Source organism: Cinclus cinclus, chromosome 13 (assembly GCF_963662255.1).
Source record: "Cinclus cinclus chromosome 13, bCinCin1.1, whole genome shotgun sequence".
Taxonomy (NCBI): Eukaryota; Metazoa; Chordata; class Aves; order Passeriformes; family Cinclidae; genus Cinclus; species Cinclus cinclus.
The window spans coordinates 7,714,755-7,739,679 of NC_085058.1; the positions used below are offsets into that span (position 1 = coordinate 7,714,755).

The 24,925-nt window shown below is 39.8% G+C and overlaps 1 protein-coding gene across 5 annotated transcripts in view; it reads right to left on the reverse strand.

Annotated features, from left to right (window-relative positions):
- RNF111 (ring finger protein 111) overlaps positions 1 to 16,198 on the reverse strand; it is a 43,219-nt gene extending 27,021 nt beyond the window's left edge. For 3 of the 5 annotated variants that reach the window (XM_062501264.1, XM_062501263.1, XM_062501262.1), the window contains exons 1-3: positions 16,039 to 16,064; positions 15,368 to 15,434; positions 5,227 to 6,122 (exon numbers count right to left, since the gene is read on the reverse strand). In XM_062501264.1, the coding sequence (XP_062357248.1) occupies positions 5,227 to 6,103 (877 nt within the window). In that variant the 5' untranslated portion in view covers positions 6,104 to 6,122; positions 15,368 to 15,434; positions 16,039 to 16,064. Of the gene's footprint in view, positions 1 to 5,226; positions 6,123 to 15,367; positions 15,435 to 16,038 lie in introns of all 5 variants that reach the window. The other 2 variants (XM_062501261.1, XM_062501265.1) reach the window with 2 other exon arrangements.
- Positions 16,199 to 24,925: the final 8,727 nt, after the last annotated feature.

The window sequence follows — 24,925 nt, forward strand, 5'->3', positions numbered from 1 at the left end:
CTGAGCCTGTTAACCCTGTTAGCATAACACCACTGTGTGAGGAGCCATCCTCTGTCACTGAGCTGGGCACATATTGGGTGGCTTTGCTCTTGTTCTCAGGCTCTGAAGGTCCTGTGAACCAAGCAGACAGACCAAACATTTGTCCTTTCCCTCCCTAGATATCTCAAGATTTTTGGGTGCCAGGAGCGTCACTCCCTTCCCCTGATGGCCTTGAAGGTCTCGGGCAGGAGGCCAAGCAAGAGTTGTTGGTGACCCAGCCACAGCACAGGGGAGCTGGGCAGCACCCAGAGCACTGGCCACAAAATCCAGCAGCTACAAGTGGGAATTTGGACCAGAAATGTGACCCCCTCCCATCACTGGTGACAAGGGATACCTCTGTCATCATCTGTTTCCTCTGAGGATTGAGTAAGTGACTCATGTTCTTTTATATGGTTTTTGAGTCTAGATTATGACTGTTATATTGATAAGCCAAACCACACATTAAGATTTGACCTTATCTGTAGAGGGTCCAAGTGATTAGAAATTTTAACTTAGTGTTAGTATAAATTTTTTATTATGCTACTTACAGATTGCATTACATAGATTCTACTCATAGAAATCCAATGCCATTCTACTCCAAATCCTACCAAGCAAAGGAAGACTTAATTGTAACTAGGGTTTTGTGCTGTCAACATTCTGGCAAGAACCTGCCTGTTCCCTTAGGGTTGTGTGATGAGAGCTTTCCTGTACCTGAGACTTACTCGGAATATACTTTCCAATAGCTGTGCATGATGGGAAAAATTTTCCAAAGCACACAAATTGCTTAGGAGTCTGCACCCTGGTGGAAAAGACAGTCAACCACAGTTTAGGGGATTTTGTCCAACTATGAGCCATGCTAATTGAAACCTGTAGCAACTGTTCTTAAACCTGCACTGAAATCCCATGGGTAATGCCACAACAAGCCAATTCTACAAATAGCATCTTTTCAGCACAGAAAGCTGCAGCAGGGCTGAAGTAAATTCCACACTAACTTCTATCACTGTAGCTATTTAATGCCCCAATTCACAGCAGATGGATACACAACAGTGATTAATGTCCACTGCACACAAAGCCAGGTGCTTCTTTCCTCAGCACTTCTCAGCTCTTCCCCAGGAAGCAGCATGGTAAACAGGATACTTATACACTTCCTTATCCACTAATGCTAATGAGATAAAAGGTTGGGATTATGAGCTGCATCAGCTGGTGTGAGAAAAGGACTGCATGCTGTAGTTTGTAGGAGGGATTAAGTAACTGAAAAATAATCAACTCTAACAACAGGCAGCTCATTTCCACTTAATACCTGTTTATCTTAAACCTGTTAAAATAACCTGAGCATGAAGCACTATATGCTTAACATTTTTGTCAGCCTCTGGCTTGCAAAATATTGAATGTCTATATTCAATATTTTTTGGGAGACAGACAACAAATGTTAGGGAATCAAGATGACAGTAATGAATAAACACTGCCTTATCATTCTAAGCAGCTTCAAATAAAATGCAGAGCAGCTTCTCATCAGCATTACATTCTAAGAAAAGAAAAAGCTGTTTAGCATTAGTTGTTCAAAAATATAAAACACTATGTCAGACCCTGAAGGAATTGTAAATTATTAGATGAACAATTTATAACAATGCAAAACTCCACACAGCTTGTTTTTTCTAATAACACTTTGCTGTTTTTCACAGTTCTGCTTTATTGCCAAATAAATGAGAATGTAAGGTTAAAAATTTGTTCCAGTTTAAGCCTTTGCTAGATTTCCCTCCACAAACTGCCTCCAAAGGGCAGCCCCAATTTTTTAGATCCAAGGTGAAAATCAAATACCTGCAGAAGCAGAACATTTGCATTACAACATAAGAGATCCAACAACAGCAACAGTTAAATTTTGTCACCTTTCACAGGCAAAGGTGGAGGAGGAATATTTCTGCTGGTGTGTACACAGCATTAGAGAAAAGCTTCTGCACTACCTGAACAAAATACAATCAAAATTCATGTTTCCCAGCAAAAACGCTGCTGCGTGCTGTCATTTTAACTGCAAGCCCAGTACTGCAATTGAACCCAACTGATCAACACTGCAATTAGAATATACACCCCAGTAAGCACCTGCACCTTCAGCTGTAAGGATCATTAAACTGCACACAGCTGGTTTTACATTGGCCTTATGCCCCCACCTCCTGCCTCCCTTGAATGAGCTCCAGCTGCCCTTCCCAGGTGTACTAGAACAATGCCTTCTATGGCACACAGCTGGTACAACAAGATCATCTACTCCCAGGTGTCAGGATGTACTGTTCACAGTCTCACACTCCAAAAGCACAAGGTTTCACCATAAGAATAGCTAAAGCCCTAATAGAACAGGAGGAAAAACCCCATATAATGCTATTTGGTTTTTTGGTAAAGGTTTTGTTAAACAAACCCCCCCCCCCCCCCCCTTCACATCTCCATTAATATGTTTTTCCCTAAATTAGCCAAGTTAATTTCATTAATTATGAGAACTTACTAAACACTTCTTTGATTAAAAAGATATGTTACTTTTGTTTCTTGCAACAATCAGAGAAACGGTTTTCACAGCAGTCTAAACTAATTTAACTTACTAGTTCCTTAAAATGCACTGTCTCTTCAGTTAAACATCAGTATACAAAGCAAATAAATATTTTCTGCAATATCCTTAATACAAATTGCTATTCAATAGGCTACAAGATGAATCACATCACTTTGAAGCCTGCTTTTTAAAAAAAAATCAGTTACTACCATGTATTTTTAACTGTATTATCTTTTCCAGTTATTATTATTCTCCTCTTTCCTAAGTCTGTCCTCTAGCACCTGTACATACATGCCCCAGGCCTCATATTCTTGGCAGAAGTTATTTGTCCTTCAGCACACTGCAAATTAAGCAGATATGTGCTAATGTAGAGCAAAGAAATTCTTCCTAACATTAACAAGCTCATGTAGCATTATTATCAATACAAGCCTTTCCTCATATAGAAACCCCACCATGCTTGCTCACTGTGCAGAGAAGTTGCATAGCTGTTTTTCCAGCTGGCCCCATTTCTGTCCTAATTAACTCAATAACCAGAAATGCCTTATGTAACAGTACAAAGCTACGAAAAAATGTTAATCACATTTTTATCTTGCTAAAAATAGGACACTTTCACAGAGGATGTCTGCTCAACTTCCCATTATATATGCAATGTAAACAAAATGCTTAAAAAACTTCCCATCAATATATATTTCCACTGGAAAAACCCCCCCAGTATTCACACACACTAAGCCAGAATTGCTTTGCAGTTCCCTGCAAGTGCTGGTCCCGGAGTACAAGCATGAAAGGCCACAATCATTAAAGCAGACTTACTTTCAGTTACAACTCATGTCAGTATTCTAATCTAAAATTAACTGGTACAGAACTAATAGATTTTTCTCATTCATTACATGAAAATAAACACTTTAAGCACACTTTTTAAGTAGTACGGAAGTTAAACTTGGACTTTTCCACATCTGTGGGGAAGGAGAACTGTTATTGATCCTACATCACTTTAGTTACATAAAAGTCCACCCTCTCTGAAAATTTAAAGAAACCATTAACTTGGAAACAAATGTGTTAATACAGTAGCTTCTCAAAGTGACTTTTCATATAAATGTATGTATAAATGCACATCCCCACACATTTACTATTTACAAGTCATATTCTTCAATATGGTTACATATGCATGTCAAAAGTAACTTTTCTAGGCCTAATTAATTTATAGTCACACAAATATGTAACAAGATAATTAAGGCCATGCAATAATTCTTCTGTTTCAGAGTTATATATACCCAGTCCTAGCACTGCTTAAGTAAGATTTTTGCATTACATATTTTACTTCTTGTATTTAAACATCAGACATTACTTCCTACTGCAACAAATAACAAGCAATAATTTATATTTTAATACTCTGGCTCTGTTCAAGCGTAAATCCTGCCCTGACATGAATCACAGAATCACTGGGTTGGAAGAGACCTCCAAGATCATTGAATCCAACTCATGCCCAAACACCTCAATTAAACCAAGGCACTGAGTGCCACATCCAGTCTTTTTTTAAACATATCCAAGGACAGTGACTCCATCACCTCCCCAGGCAGACCATTCCAGTGCTTGATCACTCTTTCCATAAAAAACTTTTTCCTAATGTCCAACCTGTATTTCCCTTGGCACAGCCTAAGACTGTGTCCTCTCATTCTGTCAGTGCTGCCTGGAGAAAAAGACCCCCCTGACTACAAACACCTTTCAGGGAGTTGTAGAGCATGATACAGTCACACTTACTTTTTTTTAACTTGTCCTTGTATTTTCAGCCACATTTTCTTAGAGCAATGATCAGCACAGCCTGAGATATGGTTTCACTTATTAAAACACATTTGTCACCAGCTAAAACACATGGCTGCACAGATTAACAACATGCTGTGTTCTATCTACTTCACCATGCTCTAAAAAGCTGAACTAAAACAGAATGCACAACTATTTTCACTTGGCAAATTTAACATAAAAGGAAGCAAAAAAACCCCTGCCTATTAAAAAAACACAACAAACAGAACCAGGAAAAACAGCCAAACCAAACACAAACATCCCCCCAAAAGTCTTCCTCCAAGCACTCAAGGATTCAGATACAGTGACAAGAAATATGAGAAAAATAACTGCATAAACCAGCTGCCTTGAATTGAGTTTATCTGGATAAAACATTTCGTATATATACAATAGTTTTATCTCAGTACTAAAGCTACCTTCAATGGACTCATATTTCAGCTTTTAAAACCATCTACTTTTTTCTTCTTATTTTTCTAAATTGTCAAGAACAGTTAAATATTAGCAGATATTTCTACATTCCAAAAATAGAATTACTATCACAATCAGTTCAAAGCTAAATTTTTCAACACAATTCAACAGCTAGAAAAATAAAAATGGATCAACTCAGCAGCATGTGACTAATTAGACTGAGCTGAGTAACCTTCCACTATGCTCTTTAGAAGCCATTAACATTCAAGATTTTAGATTTGCTGTAATTCTACTGTAAGATATGAATGTACTTCTCCCATCAACAATTCATGCTGCAATGTTCACAGTACTTGCAGTAGGTCTACCTGTAGTATTAAATTCAACAAAAACTGCTCCAAGAACTTATAAAAAAGCCTCTTGTACACTATGAAAGACAGCTAATACAGAATACCTCAGGAATTTAGTTTTACCTGAAGGAACAGCTGTGCTGTTCTGGTGGTTTTCCCCAGGCGACACAAACAAGTCTTCCTCCCCTTCAGTAGATGAACTGGAAGAAGATTCAGTACTGAGATCGTTCTCACTGGAGCTGCTAGAACTGGGGAGTAAAGCGTACTTCCTTCGAGCTAACACCTCCCGCTTTTTCCTCTGCATTAAAATTCGCTCTTTTTGGTTCTGTGTCCGCTGCGATGAACTCGTTTTCACAACTCTCTTCCTATATGGAAGCCTTCTTAAAGAACTGTTGTGGAAACAGGGCCTTTTCATCAATAACCCCGGTACAGAGTCTGCCTCAGTCCGAGGCCACTTTTGTGACCTTGCACTGTGAGTTCTACTTGGAGTATTCAACACTGCCTGAGGGTGTCTCACAGGAGCATCTTTTTCTTCATCAGATGTTACTGTGTCAGAGTCTCCAAAATGCAAGCTAGACGAAGGTGAAGATATACAGTCACTAAAAGAAGAATCATTGTCTTCACTCTGTGTTTCTAGATGCTGTCTCAATCCTAAGATTCCTTTATTTTCTTTATCAGGACAGTTTTGAGTGTACGAAGGACCAGCCTGCTGGCTCTTGCGTTTTTTTCGCACCACAATAGCTTTTTCTTGGTCTGTATGGTTGCCATTCATGTCCTTTTGCTTTTGAGAATCACCACACAAGTGAGAGAACTCATTCCCTACTTTACTGGCAATCATCTCAACTTCTGCAGTGAAGCTTTTGGCCGCCCCAATAGGCTCAGGGTTCAAGAGGATCCCCTTCAGACTCTCCTGTCTCTTTGGTGCATCAGAAGGAACTTCACTCTTCATATCCGCTTTTAGAGTATAAACTATATTACATTCAGGAGTCCATTTAGACATGGAAAGATTTAAGAAAGGCCTAGAAAATAAAACAGATAAGCATGAAATAAAGAAGCATTTGATTTTCCAAAAGCAAAGCTAAAATACGAGAAAACACATTTACTGCTAGGACCAATCCCCCAGTGGAAATGGCAAAACAACAGTAGCCAAAATACAACTGTTTCAAAATATTAAAAAAATACTGCCTGGCAATGTAGTTTTTCATTAAGACAGAACTCTTATAAGTTGCATTGAAGGTAAGTTTCTTATGGTCAGTGAAAACATTATCACTTTCACAGAGCAAATACTCATCTATGTCACCTGCAAAACCAACTAAGTCAGTTTACTGATACTTAAGTATGGTGGTTACAGGCTATTGCTCATGGAAGTTACCTGAGCTTCAGCTAAATAGCTCCCATAGACAACAATTAAAATGGATGCTTATTAAATAAGGCCTGTATCTCCCCCTGGAGCAGAACACATGGACAGCAAATATTCCAACACAATACATGGTGTTGTATAGTGTCAACTGAGCTTTAAAAAGCTAGTTACTTAGAATTCATCATTTTTTCCTGACATGAAAAAGAATGAAAGATGAGAGATTTTTGAACCTTTTTTATTTTGGGGTAAAATAACAAAAATTCATTTATTACCTTGAGTCTCTCAAAAACCACCACACATTAGTGGTACAGTGTACAAAGCTATTTTAATTCCATGTACTTTTGACTATTACACTGTATCAGAAACTGAGTATATCATAGCATACATTCCCCTAGCAGTGACTATTGGGCAGGTTCCTCTCCCTGCCAAAATACAAACCAATATATAACATTAGCCTCAAAGAAATACTTTTCTACTGGAAGTCACAGACAACAGTAACCTCACTAATAGATCCAAGTTCAGTCTGCTTCATCTGACATCTCTGCCTTTAGTTTAAGTTCCCAAAAGGAAATGATGAAACAATTTGGTTTCCACTGTGAGAACTACCAAAACTCTTCATTGTAACTAATACCAGGAGATTTTATGCCTCAGCTGAATAAGGCTATAGTAGATTCTTGACAGTTTGCAGCAAGTTGTGCTGAACTACCAACAGGCTGCTTAAGAAAACATGTGCAACAATGCCCTCAGTGGAATAAGGCTGCCTAAGCAGCACAGCTGGCAATATGCATGAAACTACAAAAACACCCGAGCTATCTAGAAACAGCAAAAACAGCCAGCCAAAGGCACCTTGACAGGTCTGAGAGGTTGGTCTTCATGAACCTCAATGCAAGGTCCTGCACCTGGGCCAGAGCAATCCCAAGCTGGGCAGAGAATGGAGTGAGGGCAGCTCCAGGAAGAACTTCAGAGGGTGTTAATGTATGAGAAGCATGACACGACCTGACATTGTGTTTGCAGCCAGAATGTCAATCATATCCTGGACTGGCTCAAAAGAAGTGTGGCCAGCAGGTCAAGGGAGGGGATTGTCCCTCTGTTCCACCCACACCAACATGGCCAGCTCTGCAGCTCCCAGCATAAGGATGTGCCATGAAATACACTCGGGTGGAATATCTGTCCTATGAAGACAGACCAAGAGAACTGTGGTTGTTCAGCCTGGAGAAGAAGAGGCTCCAAGGAGACATTACAGCACCTTATAGTACCTAAAGAGGCCCCAAGAGAGCTCAAGAGGGACTCCAGACAAGGGCATGTAATGACAAGACAAGACAGAATTACTTGAAACCAAAAGAGGGCAGGTTTAGATTAGATTAGATATGAGGAAGAAATTCTTCCCTGAGAGTGGTAAGACACTGGAACAGGCTGCCCAGAGAAATTGTGGATGTCCCATCCCTGGAAGAGGTCATGGAAAAGCTGGGCTTTAAGCAACATAGTCTAGTGGAAGGTGTTCTTGTCCATGGCAGGGGAGTTGGCAGTAGATGGCTTTTAATGTTCCTTCCAATCCACACCATCCTATGATGATTCTATGATCTGTGGCAGGTTAAGCAGCCCTGCCCACTCAGGTCCATAATCCTCTGCCTGAATCTCCAAACTCTCCAAAATGCTAATGCATCCTTACATGCAGTGCTAATATCTAATGCCCTTAATTATTCTGTCACAGAACATATCAATATAAGACTGAAACTACAGAACAGATTTAAATAAGAATTTTTTACACTGTTTCACAAATGGATGCTTTCAGGAACAGCTGTGAGCTACCTGCTCCTTACAGACCCTAAACAATTACTTATTTCAGTTTGCAATAGGTATAAACTGATGCATCATCCCAGGCAGTCTGTGTTCTCTTCATAGCCATAAGCAACACTCCATGTGATAGAATCTGGAATAAAAACTTTTCAAAAGGCAACTTGGAGATCAAGAACCTTTTGGATCCTAGAACATCAGCTGAAGAGCCCCATTTGAATGCTCTCACTGGAAATCCTACAAACATTTTTAACAATTACTGTTAAATATGAGGGCTCTATCCTCTCACAAGAAAGTGTTACTGCTCTCTTTTGGAATTACAGCAGATAGGCATGTCTCATATGCAAGTCAGAAGCTGTATTCATGCAAGTTGGAATAAACCTCCTCTTGCAAGGGGTTCTTACTTCAGCAAAGCACTACATTTTCTTTACAGCAGTAAGTTTTAGTGGAATGTACTACATAAGGCTACCTTTTTCTTTTGGGCTGAAAAAAAAAGAAGTTGCCAAATTGGAAAAATACTTGGAATAAACATTAAGAGGGCAAAAAGTCTACCTAGAAAACAAAGACTATTAAAGCTGTGTTCTGCTGTCTACCCTTCTCAGCTCCAGCTCTTAAGACAGTCCATCACCATGGTTGTCCATACCCTCACACACATGCACCATCTTTCCATGAAAAAATTAAGACCAAGACTTCCATTTTATCTAGTTTCTAATAAGGACAGGAATATAGCATTCAGACCTTCCACAAGCACACTGAGAACAAGCAGTACACAGTCCTTTTCCTGATCCTCCCAAGGTCACCTTTTAGCTCTGTTATTTATGCATCACTGTTTCACAGAAATACAACAGTCTAGTCAGTCTTCACCCCAGACCTTCCCACAATAACCCTGCATTTCATCACAAGCTTTTCTAGAAAATCCACAAAATATCTCAATTTTGGGGGAAAAATATTATTTTATTCAGAATCTTTGAACACAGTTATAACTTATATGCCAGCGTATACTACATGTCCAGTCTAGATGTAACTGTTTCCCATCCTTTTAACATGGTAACTTCAGAATCAAAGAGAATTGACCCCTTAATTTTTTTTAATAAATCAAAATCTGAACATTTTCTCATTATGTAAGCACAACCAGAGGCTGATTTACAAAGGATTCTATTCTACTCATTGGAGTGCTACCCTCCCTGTTTTCTTGTTAAATTAAAGTGGAGGAATCTCCACCAGTATGAAACTTCTGCATGCTGAATGTGATTATCTTTGCATAAGCTCTGTTTACTTTAGTGCAGAGGCCACTGTGCTGAAATACAGATATAGGTATTTAAGTTACAGCAAAAAATTCAGCGCAATGACATCTACATTACCTTGAAAAACCTCAAACTACTGCAACATGACAAAAACCTGAAATTACCACACAGTGAAAACTAGTGCATCTGAAACACTCTCTACTGGCTTAGTTTTATTCCATGGGGCAGCCTACATACACTATAGCCAGTAAACAGATTCAAACATTTTGTATTTTTTTTGTGTGTATTTTGTACATTTTACTCTTACAACCATGGAAACTGAACCAAGTAATAAAGAACTCTTCATTTTTGCTAGCCAGTATAGAGGCTGAAGGACTGTTTACTCACAGGAGAGCTGCTGCCTTTCAATTACAAACTTACACAACAGCTTAAACAGGAGGTTTTGAGGTGAATGACAGCAATCAATGACAAATAAACCACTCCTTCACTATTTAGAAATGCTAATACAAACTTTCAAACAAAAAATTTGACAAAAAAAAAAGACAAAAGCTGGACTAGATTTCAAGTCATTTTAAAGATCTTCAGTGGTTAGACATAAATAGCCATTTTTCTTCTGCACAGAACACAAAAATATTAGCAAATACTTAAGTCATTAGAATCAGCTCATCTGCTGTTAAAACATTTAGAAGTTCCTAAAAGAAATCCTCAAAAGCCTTTTCAAAAAGCAGCAAGATGATGTACATAAGCTCAATCACCATTAGTGTTTCTCCTTCCTAATCTAAACATTTACCTAGTGACTTAGTCCCACATGTTTCCTCTGAAAGTTTTGATTTACTGTCTTCTTTTAAACCATCATAACTCAATGAAGAGCTGTTACGACAGCTACCTGAAAACTATAAATAGTTATTAAGTTGCCCTCTCAGGTGCATGACTATTCAGAATTACAGAGAACACATGACTTTTATCCATTCTTTTCACCACTTAAAACCATTGCTATTAATCATTCCAAGACATACAGCTGTGCAAGAAAATTCATGCAAACTGGGAAGTCCCTGGAAATAGCTAAGTCAAAAAACAAAGTTAAAGAGAATCTTTACAGCAAGTTTATGACCACGTATCAAAGCAAAAAACATTTGAGTTATAAGATGGAACTAAGGATTTTGTAATTAATAATTAATTTCTTTAGAAGCAATCAAAAGGTTTGTAGCATTATAGCACTATAAAACAGTAAGATGCTTCCTTACACAACATAACTCAGTTTTTTGGTATAAACTTGGTTGATGAATACATGTGATCTAGTATGTCATTACCCTGAAAATGTATTTTCAGGTACATTCTGAAATACAGTCAACTCCCTTCACCACCTAGAAAAAAAAACTTGCATTTGTTGTCCCTTTATTCAGTTCTAACTCGTTTTCCTTGCATATGGTCACTGAACTCCCAACTAACTTTTAAAATTCCCTTCCCTGATATGCAGCGTGTATCAGATTTTACTTTTAACATTATTTTTACTCCGACAAGCTAATAGTCATACTGTTAAATTAATGAGAAAACCTTTCTTTCCTCTCATTAGAAAGATGTATTCTTATTCTTTCAGCAAGGCTTTTCCATTAGACTTATCAAAAAACAGGAAAATGAAAAAGGTTATAAAATTTGCGCAAGGCCTTCAGCAAAGTGAGAAAACCTAAGCACTGTTACTTTCTAATCTCAAGTGCAGGCAGCCAAGCAAGACTGATTCCTGTATGGCCCTGACACACTGGAGACTGACAGAAGGCTTCCGAGCCACTTCAGAAGTTGGACCCCCAACTCAATCTCATGGAGATTGAATCTCAGTGCTATCATACCCTGCTGCTTCAATAAAATAAGGAACTCACTGAGCAAATCACCAAAAAAAACCCCACTCATGTCTTCAAAGAGGCAGTCCTGTCCTATTCATTCCATTTCTATCAAGCAGGGACAACCTGTATGCCCATACAATGCAGAGTAAGTGACAAGAAGAAAAACATCCAATATTCAGTTCCACTATCAGGAAAACAAGTGCAATCAGATTTCAAAATTTTATTGCACTCTTCTTCACCCTAGGTTGTTCTTCACTTTTTATCACTTCACTAGAAAAACAAGGCTCTTTTAAAGCTTAAGTACTAAATTTTAGCATCCTACAGATTGCTCTTCTAATCTTTGACAAAAAATAAACTGATAAGTTAAAGATATATGCATTTTATGAAACAGCAACAATCAGAAGGTAATCTGAAATTCCCTAGTGTTTGCATTGATATTATGTATCGTTATTCACAGGACAATATGAAATGCCATTGCAAACCATTCTCAATTTCCTTTCTGTGCTTTAATGCAGACATGGTGATGACTCCATTTTTCAATGACAAAATTACTCGAGAATTCTCTGAGCAGAATACTTATGTTCTGCCCTACTGAAAGGCACAATATTTCAGAATAACATACATAGTATGAGTTACTAACTGCATGATAATGTTCTGGAAACAGGTTCTTGCTTACAGACTCCCAAAGCCAGCTCACTACATCCAGCCCAGGCAGAAGGGTCTGTGCTTTGCAGAGGTGCTACAGCTACACGAGTCACAGCAATGCAGGGAGGCCTATCCACTCCTTGCAGGCAATTCTAGGAACCATGACTGGTCTGGAAAGCCTGCTCTTGAAGAGAAACAACATTATTGCAAGTACAGTACTACCCTTACTAACCTTTGCAAAGCCATCTTAAAAGTCAGACCACAGTAACTGTACCATCAAGTACTGTAATGAACAGTATCCAACCTCTGGACCAGCAAAGTCTCCTTAATCTTACCCCTGAAAAAAATTCCTCTGGGACCTTCAAGGTTTGCTTCCTGATGCGTAAGTCAATTCAGCTCATTAAGCAATTATCTTGCAATAGAAATGTAAGGCCACCTGTAGGACAGCTACAGAACACCTCTGTTGTGCCATGGTGCCCTTCACCTCTGAGACTTAACAGCACTGTTGTACTCCTATGGAGAGATTACCAAAGTGTCTGTCTCACCTCTTCCAACAAAACCAGCACACGACAGCTAGGAACAGAAGAGCTCTCCAGGACAGGCTCTATGGCCTGGCTCCAGTGGGAACAGACAAAATGCACAGAGCACGTGCAGCTGGAGGCACCTCCTGTTAGGCAATGAGCTAAGAGCAATGCTGCAGAGCCCTCCCAGCACAGGTGAGCTGTGCTGAAGTACACCGAGTCACTCAAAGGCCATAAAGGCACCCTAGGAAATCCCAGCCTGAATCAAGCATCCCCATGCACACCCATGTGGGCAAGGAACCCGTCTGCCTTTGCACGATGGATACAAGCATGTGTATTTGACAAACATGGTGCTCACAAGCACATTCTTCAGTCTAGACACTTCTTTGCTCTGTCCTAGGCTTAAATCAGTTAGCTACATTAACACTATGTCAATCATGGGTTTAAGATAGAAGCATTATGATTTGGCAACCAGGAATGTTTTGACTCCAGTGAACTCCAAGACAAACATAACAGCATTGAACTTGGGAATAAAAAGTTGTAGCTTCATAAAATAACGACAAAATGCAAGTTTTTATTGGAACTTAAGATCTTAACTAGGAATTCTGCTTCCTGAGACAGCTAGGGAAGTTCTGAGCTACGTGGTGATCAAAAATTATTTTTAAAGTTGTTTCAAAAATCCCCCTGGCATTTTTGACCCAGGAGGTATGTGCAATTCTTCTTGATGTAGTGTCATTCTGCAAACACTTTGCGATAAAGCTTTGAGGAACGAAGTCAAACACGATCTTTGCCACAGCTGCTAGTAAGAACCTTTTAAGTGAGAATTGTGAAATTAACCATTAGGACAGTTTTATGCTGTCCTTCAGGACACCCATGAGAAGTAAGGGATTTTATAGATACTTTCAGAGGAAAGGACACTGCAGCAGACAGACTTCTCCACTCTGCAACCAGCAGACAAAAGGAAACATTTTACCTAAGAGCAGTCAAATATTAGGACTAAACTGTATTGGGGAAAAGTCTGAAGCAAATAGCCCTTACTGGCCTCTTTGCTAGTAAAGCCATGAACCAGCCTTCTCATATTTCACTTGGCAAACACTTAGTAAGGAAGACATCAGTGTAACTTAGAGTAATTTCCTTTTCCAAATCGCATAAACTACATAAAACACAAAATAATCCAGTTTTATCACCAGATCTGTAGTGATTCGCCTGTCAGAAAGGTTTACAAGAGAGTTATAAATATGCATATTGAGTCATATTGTATGAGATACAAGCACAACATAAGGATAGGATAATTACTCAAAGTTGTAGTCTCCTAAGTTTTGTCGGTGTAGCTGCTTCCAAGGTTTACAGTGCTCTTGTAAGAAACACAAAATTTATCCACAGCTGAAGTCTTTTAACTAGGGAACTTCCTTTAAGGTTAAGTACAGATTGGTGTTTTTCTTGGTGGGCTCAGGTCAGGCCTAGCAGAGAACCCTAATGGGGCAGAAGGAAAGGAAGAAAAGAAAATGTGTCTTTCACCAACCCAAACCTTTGCTGACAACTCACTTAGATGAAGTCGCACATCAGAAAATCTGTGAGGAACCCTTCATACAACATCTGCCTATGGCAAATCCATCTCCCTGTACTATCCCCGTTGTTTACAAGTGAATTAAATCATCCAGTTCCCCATCTCATCACCATTCCCCTCTCAGTTTTTCCCTGTTTATTCAACTGTTTGACATCCAAGCCTCTCTATATAATACATCAGCTGTGGACGAGGGCACTACCACCTCTATGTACCCAAAAGAATGTCCTCACTATTACAGGAAATACAAACTGAAATGAAAGATTGTACATCCTGGAGAAAGAAGGCAGCAAAGGCTGTCAGCTAAATGTTACTGCAACCCAGCCACCACCAATGAAAATCAGCTGCTATAACTGATCTGGTTATGTAGGTCAACAAAGTTACTAATCAAAGTGCGAGTCACAGTCATGTTAAGATGCACTCTTAATACACTTTTACAAATGCCATTGCTTCATACAAGATACATTTCTGAAAGGCCAGAATGTTCTCATCCATATTTTGAAAGGACATGCAAAATATGCATGAATGCTTGGAGCTGTTGTTCACCCTCAAGCTCCCAATACCAGATACAAACTCAGCTGTAGCTGCTGGGGCTTCAACCATCAATAAAAACCCCCAGATTTTTAAATATATGAGACCTCAAGAATTTTAAAACAGAAGCTTGGTGCCTTATACACTATTATTTTATTAGAGTGAAACATAAAATTTCAGCCTTTCCCACCTAATGAATTCCACAGGCAACTCCATACTGTGGAAGAGTGTGCAAGACAGGTAACCAGATGTTCACTGTATCAAATAAACCATGATCACTTTTTTCCTTATCAATCCTTGCATACCTGCAAGAATCATCCTGTCTAACAGGGTTTGCTTCTGTTCTCTCCCTGCCCCAACACTTTATCCAAAAAAAGTAAGTGCAAAAACACATAAATTGCTTAAAGTGCTCTAACAGCAAGAGCTATGGATATGTGAATAGCAAGGAGATGTAATTTCTGGTTTTAAGAATGGCAAAGCATTGCAATTACTTCAATATTCGTTTTCCTGAAAAAGCTTTCTACTAAATATCCAGCATTAATATACATTTGGAATTTTCTACAAGTTACAACAAAGACAACACAAGACATTATTCTGCACCCAAAGCATTCTGCTTTCCCTTAATAGGAAAATAGTTTATAATACAGATACCATGACAAACCCAGGTCTTCACAATGAGCAGTCAATTCTTATCTTTTTGGTCAAATCTTTGTTTCTGAAATAACTGCATGAGAATCAAATTATTCTACTTACAGTAAAATTCTTACCTCCTGCATTATGTCCTCTTCCAGAGAAGTACTTGGGTATCAGGAATTAAGGGTCCCATTTAATCACCTAAAGCAATCAGACCTTACTTATAATTTAATAAAGTCACCTCAAACCATGGAAGAGCTTACTCAAACAACATGAAAATTCCACGAATGCAGGCTCAGCTCTAATCAGAAAAATACAGATACTTCAAGAGTATATACCCTTAACACCTGCCCTATTGCAACAGCGACAAGCCTCTGCACCTCTGAAAATCCTGGCCCACATTTCTGAATGAATATTACTTCCTTGTTTATCAAGCAAAAAAAACACCTGAAAATGGTGATTTTTTAAACATGGGTTAAGAGAACACTAACTTCGCAAACAAAACAAATGACGTCATAACAAACCCGATTACGCACAGAAATAGAAACTCATTTCCCTAAGGGAAAAATCTGTGACAAATTTGTGATAAAATCCTAGAGAGTGCTGCGGCTGCCCGCAGTGAAGACACTGCTTTGTGCGTCAACGAGGCGCTGAATAAAAAAAGGAAAAATACATTCTGCGTGAAGTTCCCACCCGCCGCACAGCCCCGCCGGTCACCGCTGCCGTCAGGGCACAGGGCGGGGGAAGAGGGGGAGCCCCCGCCCGTCCCCGGCCCCACCCGCGGGGTCCCCGCCGCCCCCCGTACCTGAGACAGAGAGGCCGCGGGGGAAGGGGCGGGTGCCGCCGGCGCCCTGCGCAGGGCCGAGGGGTAGAAGCGGCCTCGGTGGGCGCCGCGGTGACCCCGCGGCGCTGCCCTACGCGGCTCGGGAGGCCGCGGCGTCCTCGCTGTGCCGGTGCAGCCGCTGCTCCCCGTCCGGTCCCGCTGCGGCCGCTGCGCCGGGCGGGCCCCGCTCTGTTGTGGCGCAGCCCCCGCCGCTCCCTGCCCAGCGCAGCGCGACAGTCGGCGCTGCTTTACAGCCGCCCGCAAAGCGCAGCCGCGCCGGCGCGCGCCCCGCCTCCCGCCGCGCCCCCTGCCGGGCGGCAGCGCCGCCACAGCGTGAGGTGCCGGGGGGACGGACAGGTGGGGATGGGCTGGGATGGGATGGGCTCCTGAGGGGAACGGACGGGTGGGGATGGGATGGGCTCCTGAGGGGAACGGACGGGTGGGGACGGGATGGGCTCCTGAGGGGAACGGACGGGTGGGGACGGGATGGGCTCCTGAGGGGAACGGACGGGTGGGGACGGGATCCTGGGGAGAACGGACGGGTCGGGACGGGCTCACGGGCGGGCGGTACGGCCCTGGCTGCCTTCGCTACTGCTGCATTTACGCGGTTGTGTGTAAATAAAGCGGGGGTGTCAGAGCACGGACCAGGCCCTGCTCGGTGGTGCCGAGCAATAGGACACGAGGCAACGTGCAGAAACTAATGCACAGAAAGTTCCACCCGACCTGAGAAAGAACTTCACTGTGCAGTGAACAAGCACTGGAACAGGCTGCCCAGTATCCGAGAGCGGGACGCAGTCCTGTGCCGTGTCCTCTGGGATGACCCAGCTTGAGCAGAGAGGTCAGACCAGAAGGGAACCTACTATGGTCCCCTCCAACGCCATCGTATTTGTGATGTCCCCTTGTAGGACTTGTCTAAAATCATTCGTGGTCTGTCCAGTGCTGTATCTTCCCTTGACAGCACAGTATCTCACAGCTGCCTGGCCTGGAGCCAGTGACAGGTGCAGCTGCGAAGAAATGCCAACAAATTCCAAGTCTCCACCCCAGCTCTTTAGAAATTGGAATTTATTTGCCTTTGCTGCACAGTGCAGTCACTGACTCGGGATGAGATGAGCCTTTCCCCTCTGCATTACAGGTGTACACACAAGCGGTAAGGAACCTGTCCCGTACAGTGGTTGTGTGTCACATGGACAACACAACAAACGCCACAACTTCACGAAGGCTCTCATACAGCAGCAAACCTGAGTGTTTGCTAACTTTGCAACTGCCAAAGGCCAGGATATCTCTGCCAGAGATGACCTTTCATCAATGTCAGGGTACACATTCCAGCTCCGGATTGAAACGCTGGATAGACAAGGGTCATAACTCTCAGTGACCAACAGCTGCATAAACCCGAGGCTCTGCAGCAGAAAGGTACGGTCTGGTTTAACAATAGTTAAAGATATTACTCAGAACACACAGCACCAGAGTCATCAGAACACAGCAGTTCCTACGTGTTGCAGAGGAGCTAAACAACCTGCATGCATCACTACAAATGCACTGGTCACTGTGGAAAAATGCATGTTGACACTACTAATTGCATGAATTTCTGAACGAAGTTTCCTTAAAGCAAAAGTGGATAAAACAACATGGAAATTAGGCTCTACTTCAATGTATATCCAGAAGAGTGTACAAAATGCAAAAAATGCTATAGTACATAAATGATAGGAAAATAAAGACTTTTTCAGCTTTATGTGTGAAATGAGAATACAAGAAGAAGTGAGACCCACATAGAATGAAGGTGGGGAAAATATCACAGGCTATTTCATGTGGTTCCATGAGCAAAGCAATAACTCATTTCAGTTTGCAGTAAAGACAGTAACACAGGTTATACAGCATTAACTTGCTACCTTCCTCTACATATTTCGTGTGGTGTTGGTTTCTTTTTTTAAAATCATGTCACATCCAGCTGATTTCAGTAAACAAAGACTCTGAACCACATATGAAATAACTGATGAAACTGTGGAGAAGAAAGACAGCAACAGACAGTGGGAAGAAGGAGGTCACTAGCAGCTTGAATATAAGCAATTTTAATATTTTCCATTAAGCACTAGATCCAAACTTGGAATACTTTACTAAAAATTAGCTGGGGAACAAAGAATCAAGAAAATATATGGGGAGAAGTGAATGACCCTGAGGACTAATAGAAGCAAAATGAAAAAACATCAAACACAAAGAATGTGCATTTGAATGTTAATGACCAAAAGTTTTGGGTATTTGTCAGGTAAAAGGCAGTTGGGTGCAAACTTCAATTACCAATGTAATTAAGTAAATGACCATCAGTCAACGACATGATGTAGACATGAAAAAGCAGCCGTGTCTGTAATAATTTAGTATAAATAATTTTCAGAGTGAGAGAGGTTTCAGGGCTATTGCAAAAATTATTCCTGATGTAGTCTTGCAACTACTTTATCCAGCTTTTTTAAAAAATATGTATCCAAGGCAGATGAACTCTAATCTTAGTGGGACACTCAAGAAAACACAGTATAGATAATATGAGAGGAAGCTCATAAAATATGGATGGATTACTTTAAGAAACGAGACAGGAGCAGTGTGAATAAGTTGATCAGAGACTAATGCCAATAAAAAACCACACCAACTAGTTATGTATTTACCTATTTACGTAATAATTGGTTTGAATGCTCGTGCCAAAGGTGACAGAAAGGTAGGTCTTAGTAGGGAAAATGCACAGTCACTCTCTGCTTACCATCTGAAAGACATGAAAGATCATTTCAAAAACAAGTGGCTAAAATTTTCAATTCACAAATTAAAAAGCAAATGCAATCAGTCTTGATTTTCTCCCAGCACAAAGTCACAGCAGCCAAATGATCTGTAAATATTCTGTGTATGATTCTGTGGATCGTTCTGTAACATAAAGGCAGAATTTCTAGGATTTTTATTGGCTAACACCTATTTCAATATGGACCACTAGCTGAAAAGAAGCTGGTAATTTGTGGGCCAGTCGCCCTTAAACAAACTCCTGATAAAAATCAGTTTGTCCATTATTGACTGGTTATTAACCTAATTTTTAAAGAAATATGATGTAGAAAATACTTCAGTGCCCAGAATTATTCACTATTTTTAAAAAAACAACCTTCTATCTATGCCCTTTCCTGTAAGTTATTTCTGCCATTATCTTAGTATCTTGCAGGGACAGACAATTGTCTTGAAAATAGGTTATTGATTCCTTGGAACAAATCAAAGCATTCTCCTTCTAACACTTCTTAGGTACAGAAAACTGAAAGACTAAATGGAATAATTCTAAATCACTAATGCAAATTTCAGAATGACTTTCAGGCTACGGTATCAGTTCATACTGAACTCTTCAGCTTCTTCTAACTACAGCTGAACAAAACCATTTATATGCACACCGCAGGGCCTGGCAGAACCAAAGACATGGAGAAGAAACGATCTTACCCAAGATCAAAACATGCCAGCCAGCAGGAGACTGCACTTTACATTTTTGGCAGAAAAAAAAAAAAGTAACCCCTTATGCTGAGGTATCTTCAGCAGCCTGGCTTCCCGGCTGGACGCAGCCCTGTGCAGGGCTGCTGTAGCAGTGTGCTCGCTCAGAATGAAAGCAAGGCACATTTTCCAGAGGTGAGCACCAGCTTCTGGAACGCCGTGCCACAGCCCCAGCGGGCACGGGGCCAAGGCCGAGCTGCACGCTCTCATAAAGGGCTGGCTCTGCTCTGAGCCCTGCTGGCTGAAGCCTGGTAGTGGCCCGGTCGCTATGGAAAGTGGCCACCTCCAAAACTCCAGCGTAGACAAGAGTGAGGGTCTGTCACACGCACACTGCTGGGGGGAGCTGACACTTGCAGCCAGGGTTTTCATCAGGCCATCCTTGATGTTTTGTGTAGACTTAACACAGACCTTACTTAAGGGTATATTTAAATGTTTGCACGAGTTAAGTCAACTTACAATTACTAGTAATATTAATAAAATGTAAAGCCCCTTGTAATTTTGTGAGGATGATACAGAAAACCAGATAATACAGAAACATTTCTGTGTTAGATCACGAACAATTTGGGATTGATACTTCGATGATAAACAGTCACAGCTCCAGCCAGCCCAGGTGAAGATCTTACCAGGGAAAACAGGGAAGAGATAAAAAATCCTGAACTATGTATATCATGAAAAATTGCTACTAAGAAACAAGAAAAAAAAATCATTTGCAGAATCAAAAATAAAACCTGATGGTTGTCTGTGCTATACATTTTCTAAAGGAAATTTTCAAATGAGATTGATCAAAGAGTTTTCAAATACTCTGGAAAAATAACATGCACCACTCAGGAAATTTTTATTTTCAAGATATATGGGAAACCAAAATACCCTCCATTACAGTATAATGTTGATACAGAAATGACCCACCAGTCATTAATTTCATTTCATATTGTACAGCTTGATAAGGCTCTGTAAGGTTAGAAACAACACTTGCACAACACATGACTTCAGAAATTATGCAAATCCCTACTAATGTCTCACTATCTTTCTGAGATTATCTGACATCTTAAGTATTTAAATTGCCATATAATTAAGAAGGTGTGGTGTATATAATTACTTGGAAATAGCTAGTATGTTGACAGTATTTTTAATAGTTCTTTTTTTAAATTAAAAGTATGTCACCAAGCTCTTAGAAAGATCATGAAATGTTCCTATTTATTCTTTCAGTGCTTGTACAATAATAGGGCCAAATATATTTTTGTGTTTTAATGATGCATCAGCAGCTATTTTTAGAGCAATTAGGTTTAAAACACACAAAAGCATCCTGCATTTAATGATCTGACTTTACACTAAGAAATTCAATAGCCATTTCCTAACATGTATGCATAGTTTAAGTGGTAAAATGTAATATATTACAGTTGGATTTATGTCTTTTTCCTTAGTGTTCTCTAAAAGAATAACAAGAACAATTGTGAGATCATAAATTCATTTTTACAACCTCCTCTGACTGCTCATCATGCAATACATCAATAATACATCAAAATGAAAACTATACATTCAGAGTGGAAAAGGCTGTTTTTTTCTACCAGTGATACATATTATCAGTGATTTTTAACTCCAAGTGTATCTATTGTCAGGCATTCACCGAAATGTCTCAAATATTACTCTTGCTCTGACAACAGGAGAGAAATAGTGCAGTTCAAAACTGCAGCAACCAGGCAATGTAACATGAGAACTGGGACAAGACTCAGTGTCTTTCAAAGTAAAAAGGATTCTTCCTGCTATTTCAGTTAATCCAGCATCAGCCCAGCCTCTCTTTTAAAAAGGGTTAGACTGAAAAAGGAACTGAGTCACTGCATCATATATTCCTGTATTCACTAGCCTTCATTAGTCAGCCCCCAAAATAGATCCAAAAATCTGTACTAGAAACTTGGATTTCAGAAGCAAACAAACAAAAGTTTGTTAGAGTTGTTAACTAAAGTTAAGAGTGAAAACACTGCAAAAGTCAGTTTTTAAAGAAGCAATATATTAAGCAGAGAAGTGCATAGATCTTTGCAATAAAAAGGAGAAATGTGTTTCAAGTGAGACAAGGCTCTGTTCAACTGTAGAGCCTGTATTTGGAGGTGACCTTCCAGCACTCCAAGCCCCTCCCCTTTTCCTGAACCAACATCTCATTTTTTTTTTTTCAAAAGGAGCTATGGACAAATGGGTGGCTGTGTGAAGAGGAGGAAACTGGGGCAGCCTGTTGATTCTAGTTGAATGCTCTAGCTAGGCTTCCTTACAAAAAAGAGGCAATAACTACTTCTCTATGTTTAAAAACACTGAATACCCCTTTATTTTCACAGAGCCCAAACACACTAAAACTGTGTGTTTTAATTAATTTAAAAATTCAGGTACCAACTACATTAAGCCATTAAAGAGATGAGAAAGCTGATGTTTGCTCCTGCATTGTGCTTCAGCTGGGAATAGACTGGGCAGTGAAGTTGGAACTGGGATAATCTACACAGAAAAAACCCACAAAGATATAAAGCCCAGGGGAAAATGTGGCAAATCTAAGGACATTCACAGCTTCCAGCTGTCTCACATACAAAATAGACAAAAAAGCAATTTACAGGAGCACAGGTCTGTACTTCTTTAAATACTAATATCTGTGCCAAACATTTATCCTCTTTGGAAGTCTATTACCATTTCCTAATCAAACTTTTCCACAAATTTCAGAACCTAATGGCAGAAAACAACATTTATTTTGAAAAGTAGCAGATGTTTCAAGAGATGTTTCAAAGGACTGAGTGCTTTTCTTTAGGGAAAAAAACAAACAACACAACAATCAAACAGGAAATTAGAATCCAATCACCTTGATTACAATTCTGGGATGAATTAAAAAATACTTGTAGGTACCTCAAAAATTACAAAATTATAAACAACAACCAATATGATTTGCTCATTACAGTCTATCAAACCAACCTAGTTTTTTATGTCTGGTTCTACACACATAAATAAATCTAAGATCTTCACTTCAGCAAGGCTCTTCTGTTTCATTGACATTTTCATAAGAAAGATATGGAAATTTGATCTGGACAGAAAAACCAGCAATTTGATGCAAAACTGGTTATACTTCGAGGATTGCTATTAACAATCTAATATCAAATTGCACTAATACTAAATTTGCATCAAAAAAAAATTTCTTGTACACTTCTGTATTGTAATCTCTTTGCATAAAGGCTTGGAGACCACATTGATAAGCCTGGAGCTGACACCCAGCTGGGAGGAGCTGCAAAGAGGAGAAGCAGGAATAGAGTTTGAAATCATTGCAACAGGGGGATGATGATTCTACAAACCCGAGTGCAAAGTTCTGCACTTAGCAGGCAATCAACTGCACGGAGAAGAGCAATTGTTGTAATAAACCTGCAGAAAAGAAGCCAGTAGGCAGAGTGGATCACAAGCAGAACACATCAAGTTCATGAGGCTCAAAAAGGCATCCACTCTGCTGAGATGCAGAATCAGAAGAGTTGCCACCAAGGCAAATTTAGGAAATTGTGAAAAGATGAGTGAGAGCTAGAAAGGTACAAAAAACAAAAAGTCATGTGTTTCAGAATTGATTAAAAGGAAAGAATTAGTCCATGATTTTAATAAAAAAAAAGATAAAAACTCAACAAAAATATGGTAACAATCTTAATTTGTGTAGAAGGGTGCTGCAAAAAGAAAGGGGATATTGTCCATATCGACTTGGAATAAATCAGCTAAACTGCAGCAAAAGGTATTTAATCCAGACATTCAAAAACAGAGAGTTAAGGACTAGACTAGACTGCCTGAGGAATGAGTGGAATCTATGTTTAAGGCTTTAAGAACAGGTTATGCAAACATCCTTTGAGGTTGTTTTCATAATAGTTTATTGTGCCTTGAGGCAGGAGGATGACTGAGAATCCAGGTAAGGTCACTTTTGGCTCTCTTGGTTGCTTTTTACTTGGGAAGGGGATGTGTTAAAGAGTAAAGCTTTAACATCTACATGACCTTAACCAACAAGCACTGAGGTTTAGGTATGTCAAGAAATCCCTAACAACCAGTGCAAGTACTTTTGTTATCCCTCTCACCTTCTTTCCAGAAATGAGACACATTAAACTTGCCTTCACTAATACTGGAACCCACACAGTGGGTTTTGAGTATATTTGCACAACAATTTACCACAGTAAACGTTGCATCCCTGATTAATATTTTGCTGCACTGCTGAATTCAAGGTTATGTGAAAATAAAATAGGTCTTTTTCACTCACAAAATGTTTCTGTAATCTAAAGTTAAGATAGTGTTCATCCATTAACCTCAGAGTCAATCCTATTATATTTGATGTTAATACAAATGCCACAAAAGCATAATAAAAAAATATATTCTTATTTAAGATTGTTCTTTTTATAAACATCTTGGCATCAACTGCAACAGCAGCATAACACAGCTAAGACATGCATGCAATTACCAGTCCAAAGTGTGCTTAAGACTTCTGTGCATGTCTACCTTTTAAATACATAGATTTTACCCTTTGTCAAGTGATAAATACTTAATCAAAGTATTACTCCAGGTAATTTGGAAATGCGCTTTCAAGTGCACTTCGAAAAGAAAAAGAGAATGGTGTAACAAATCTTTTAGGATTCAGAACTTAATTTGCACAAATGGTTCTTTAACAGAGATTTGTTAAATAAACATTATTCTTTTTCATTTTTACCTACATGCAATTTCTGAATGAAGAGACAGAACAAGAGGACTATTGTGACTTCAATTTATAGGTACTTAAATTCTGCCTCATTTGAAGATTTAGTAGCAACTTAACATCTGTTGTTGACAAAATAACTTCAAGCGTTCCCTACAGAAAATGAATGAAATGGAACTAAGAGGTAACATCTTCCATTACCTGGTACAAGTACAGCCTAATAAATCATAAGACACACTTTGGTAAAAATTTAAAACATTGGTATTGTACTTCTGCAGTATTTCCAGTAACAAACTGTTACACAAACAAATTATTGTTCATTTCCTAAACTCCGACAAGTCAGTGACCAGAAGACTCAAGAATCACAGAAGTAGTCAGGTTGGAGAAGATCCCCGAGATCATCGGGTCCAACCTATGGCTGAAAACAAAGTTAGCTGGACCACTGCATCAAGTGCCACGTCCAGTGTTTCCTTAAACGTCTTCAAGGACAGTGACACCACCACCTCCCTAGGCAGCCAGTTTCAATATCTAATCACCTTTACTGTGAAAAAATTCTTTCTAATGTCAAACCTAAACCTCCCCTGGCGCAGCTTGAGGCCACGTCCTCCCGTCCTGCTGTTCCCTGGGAGAACACACCGACCCTCACGCGGCTACACCCTCCTGTCAGGGAGTTGTGGAGGGAGCTAAGGT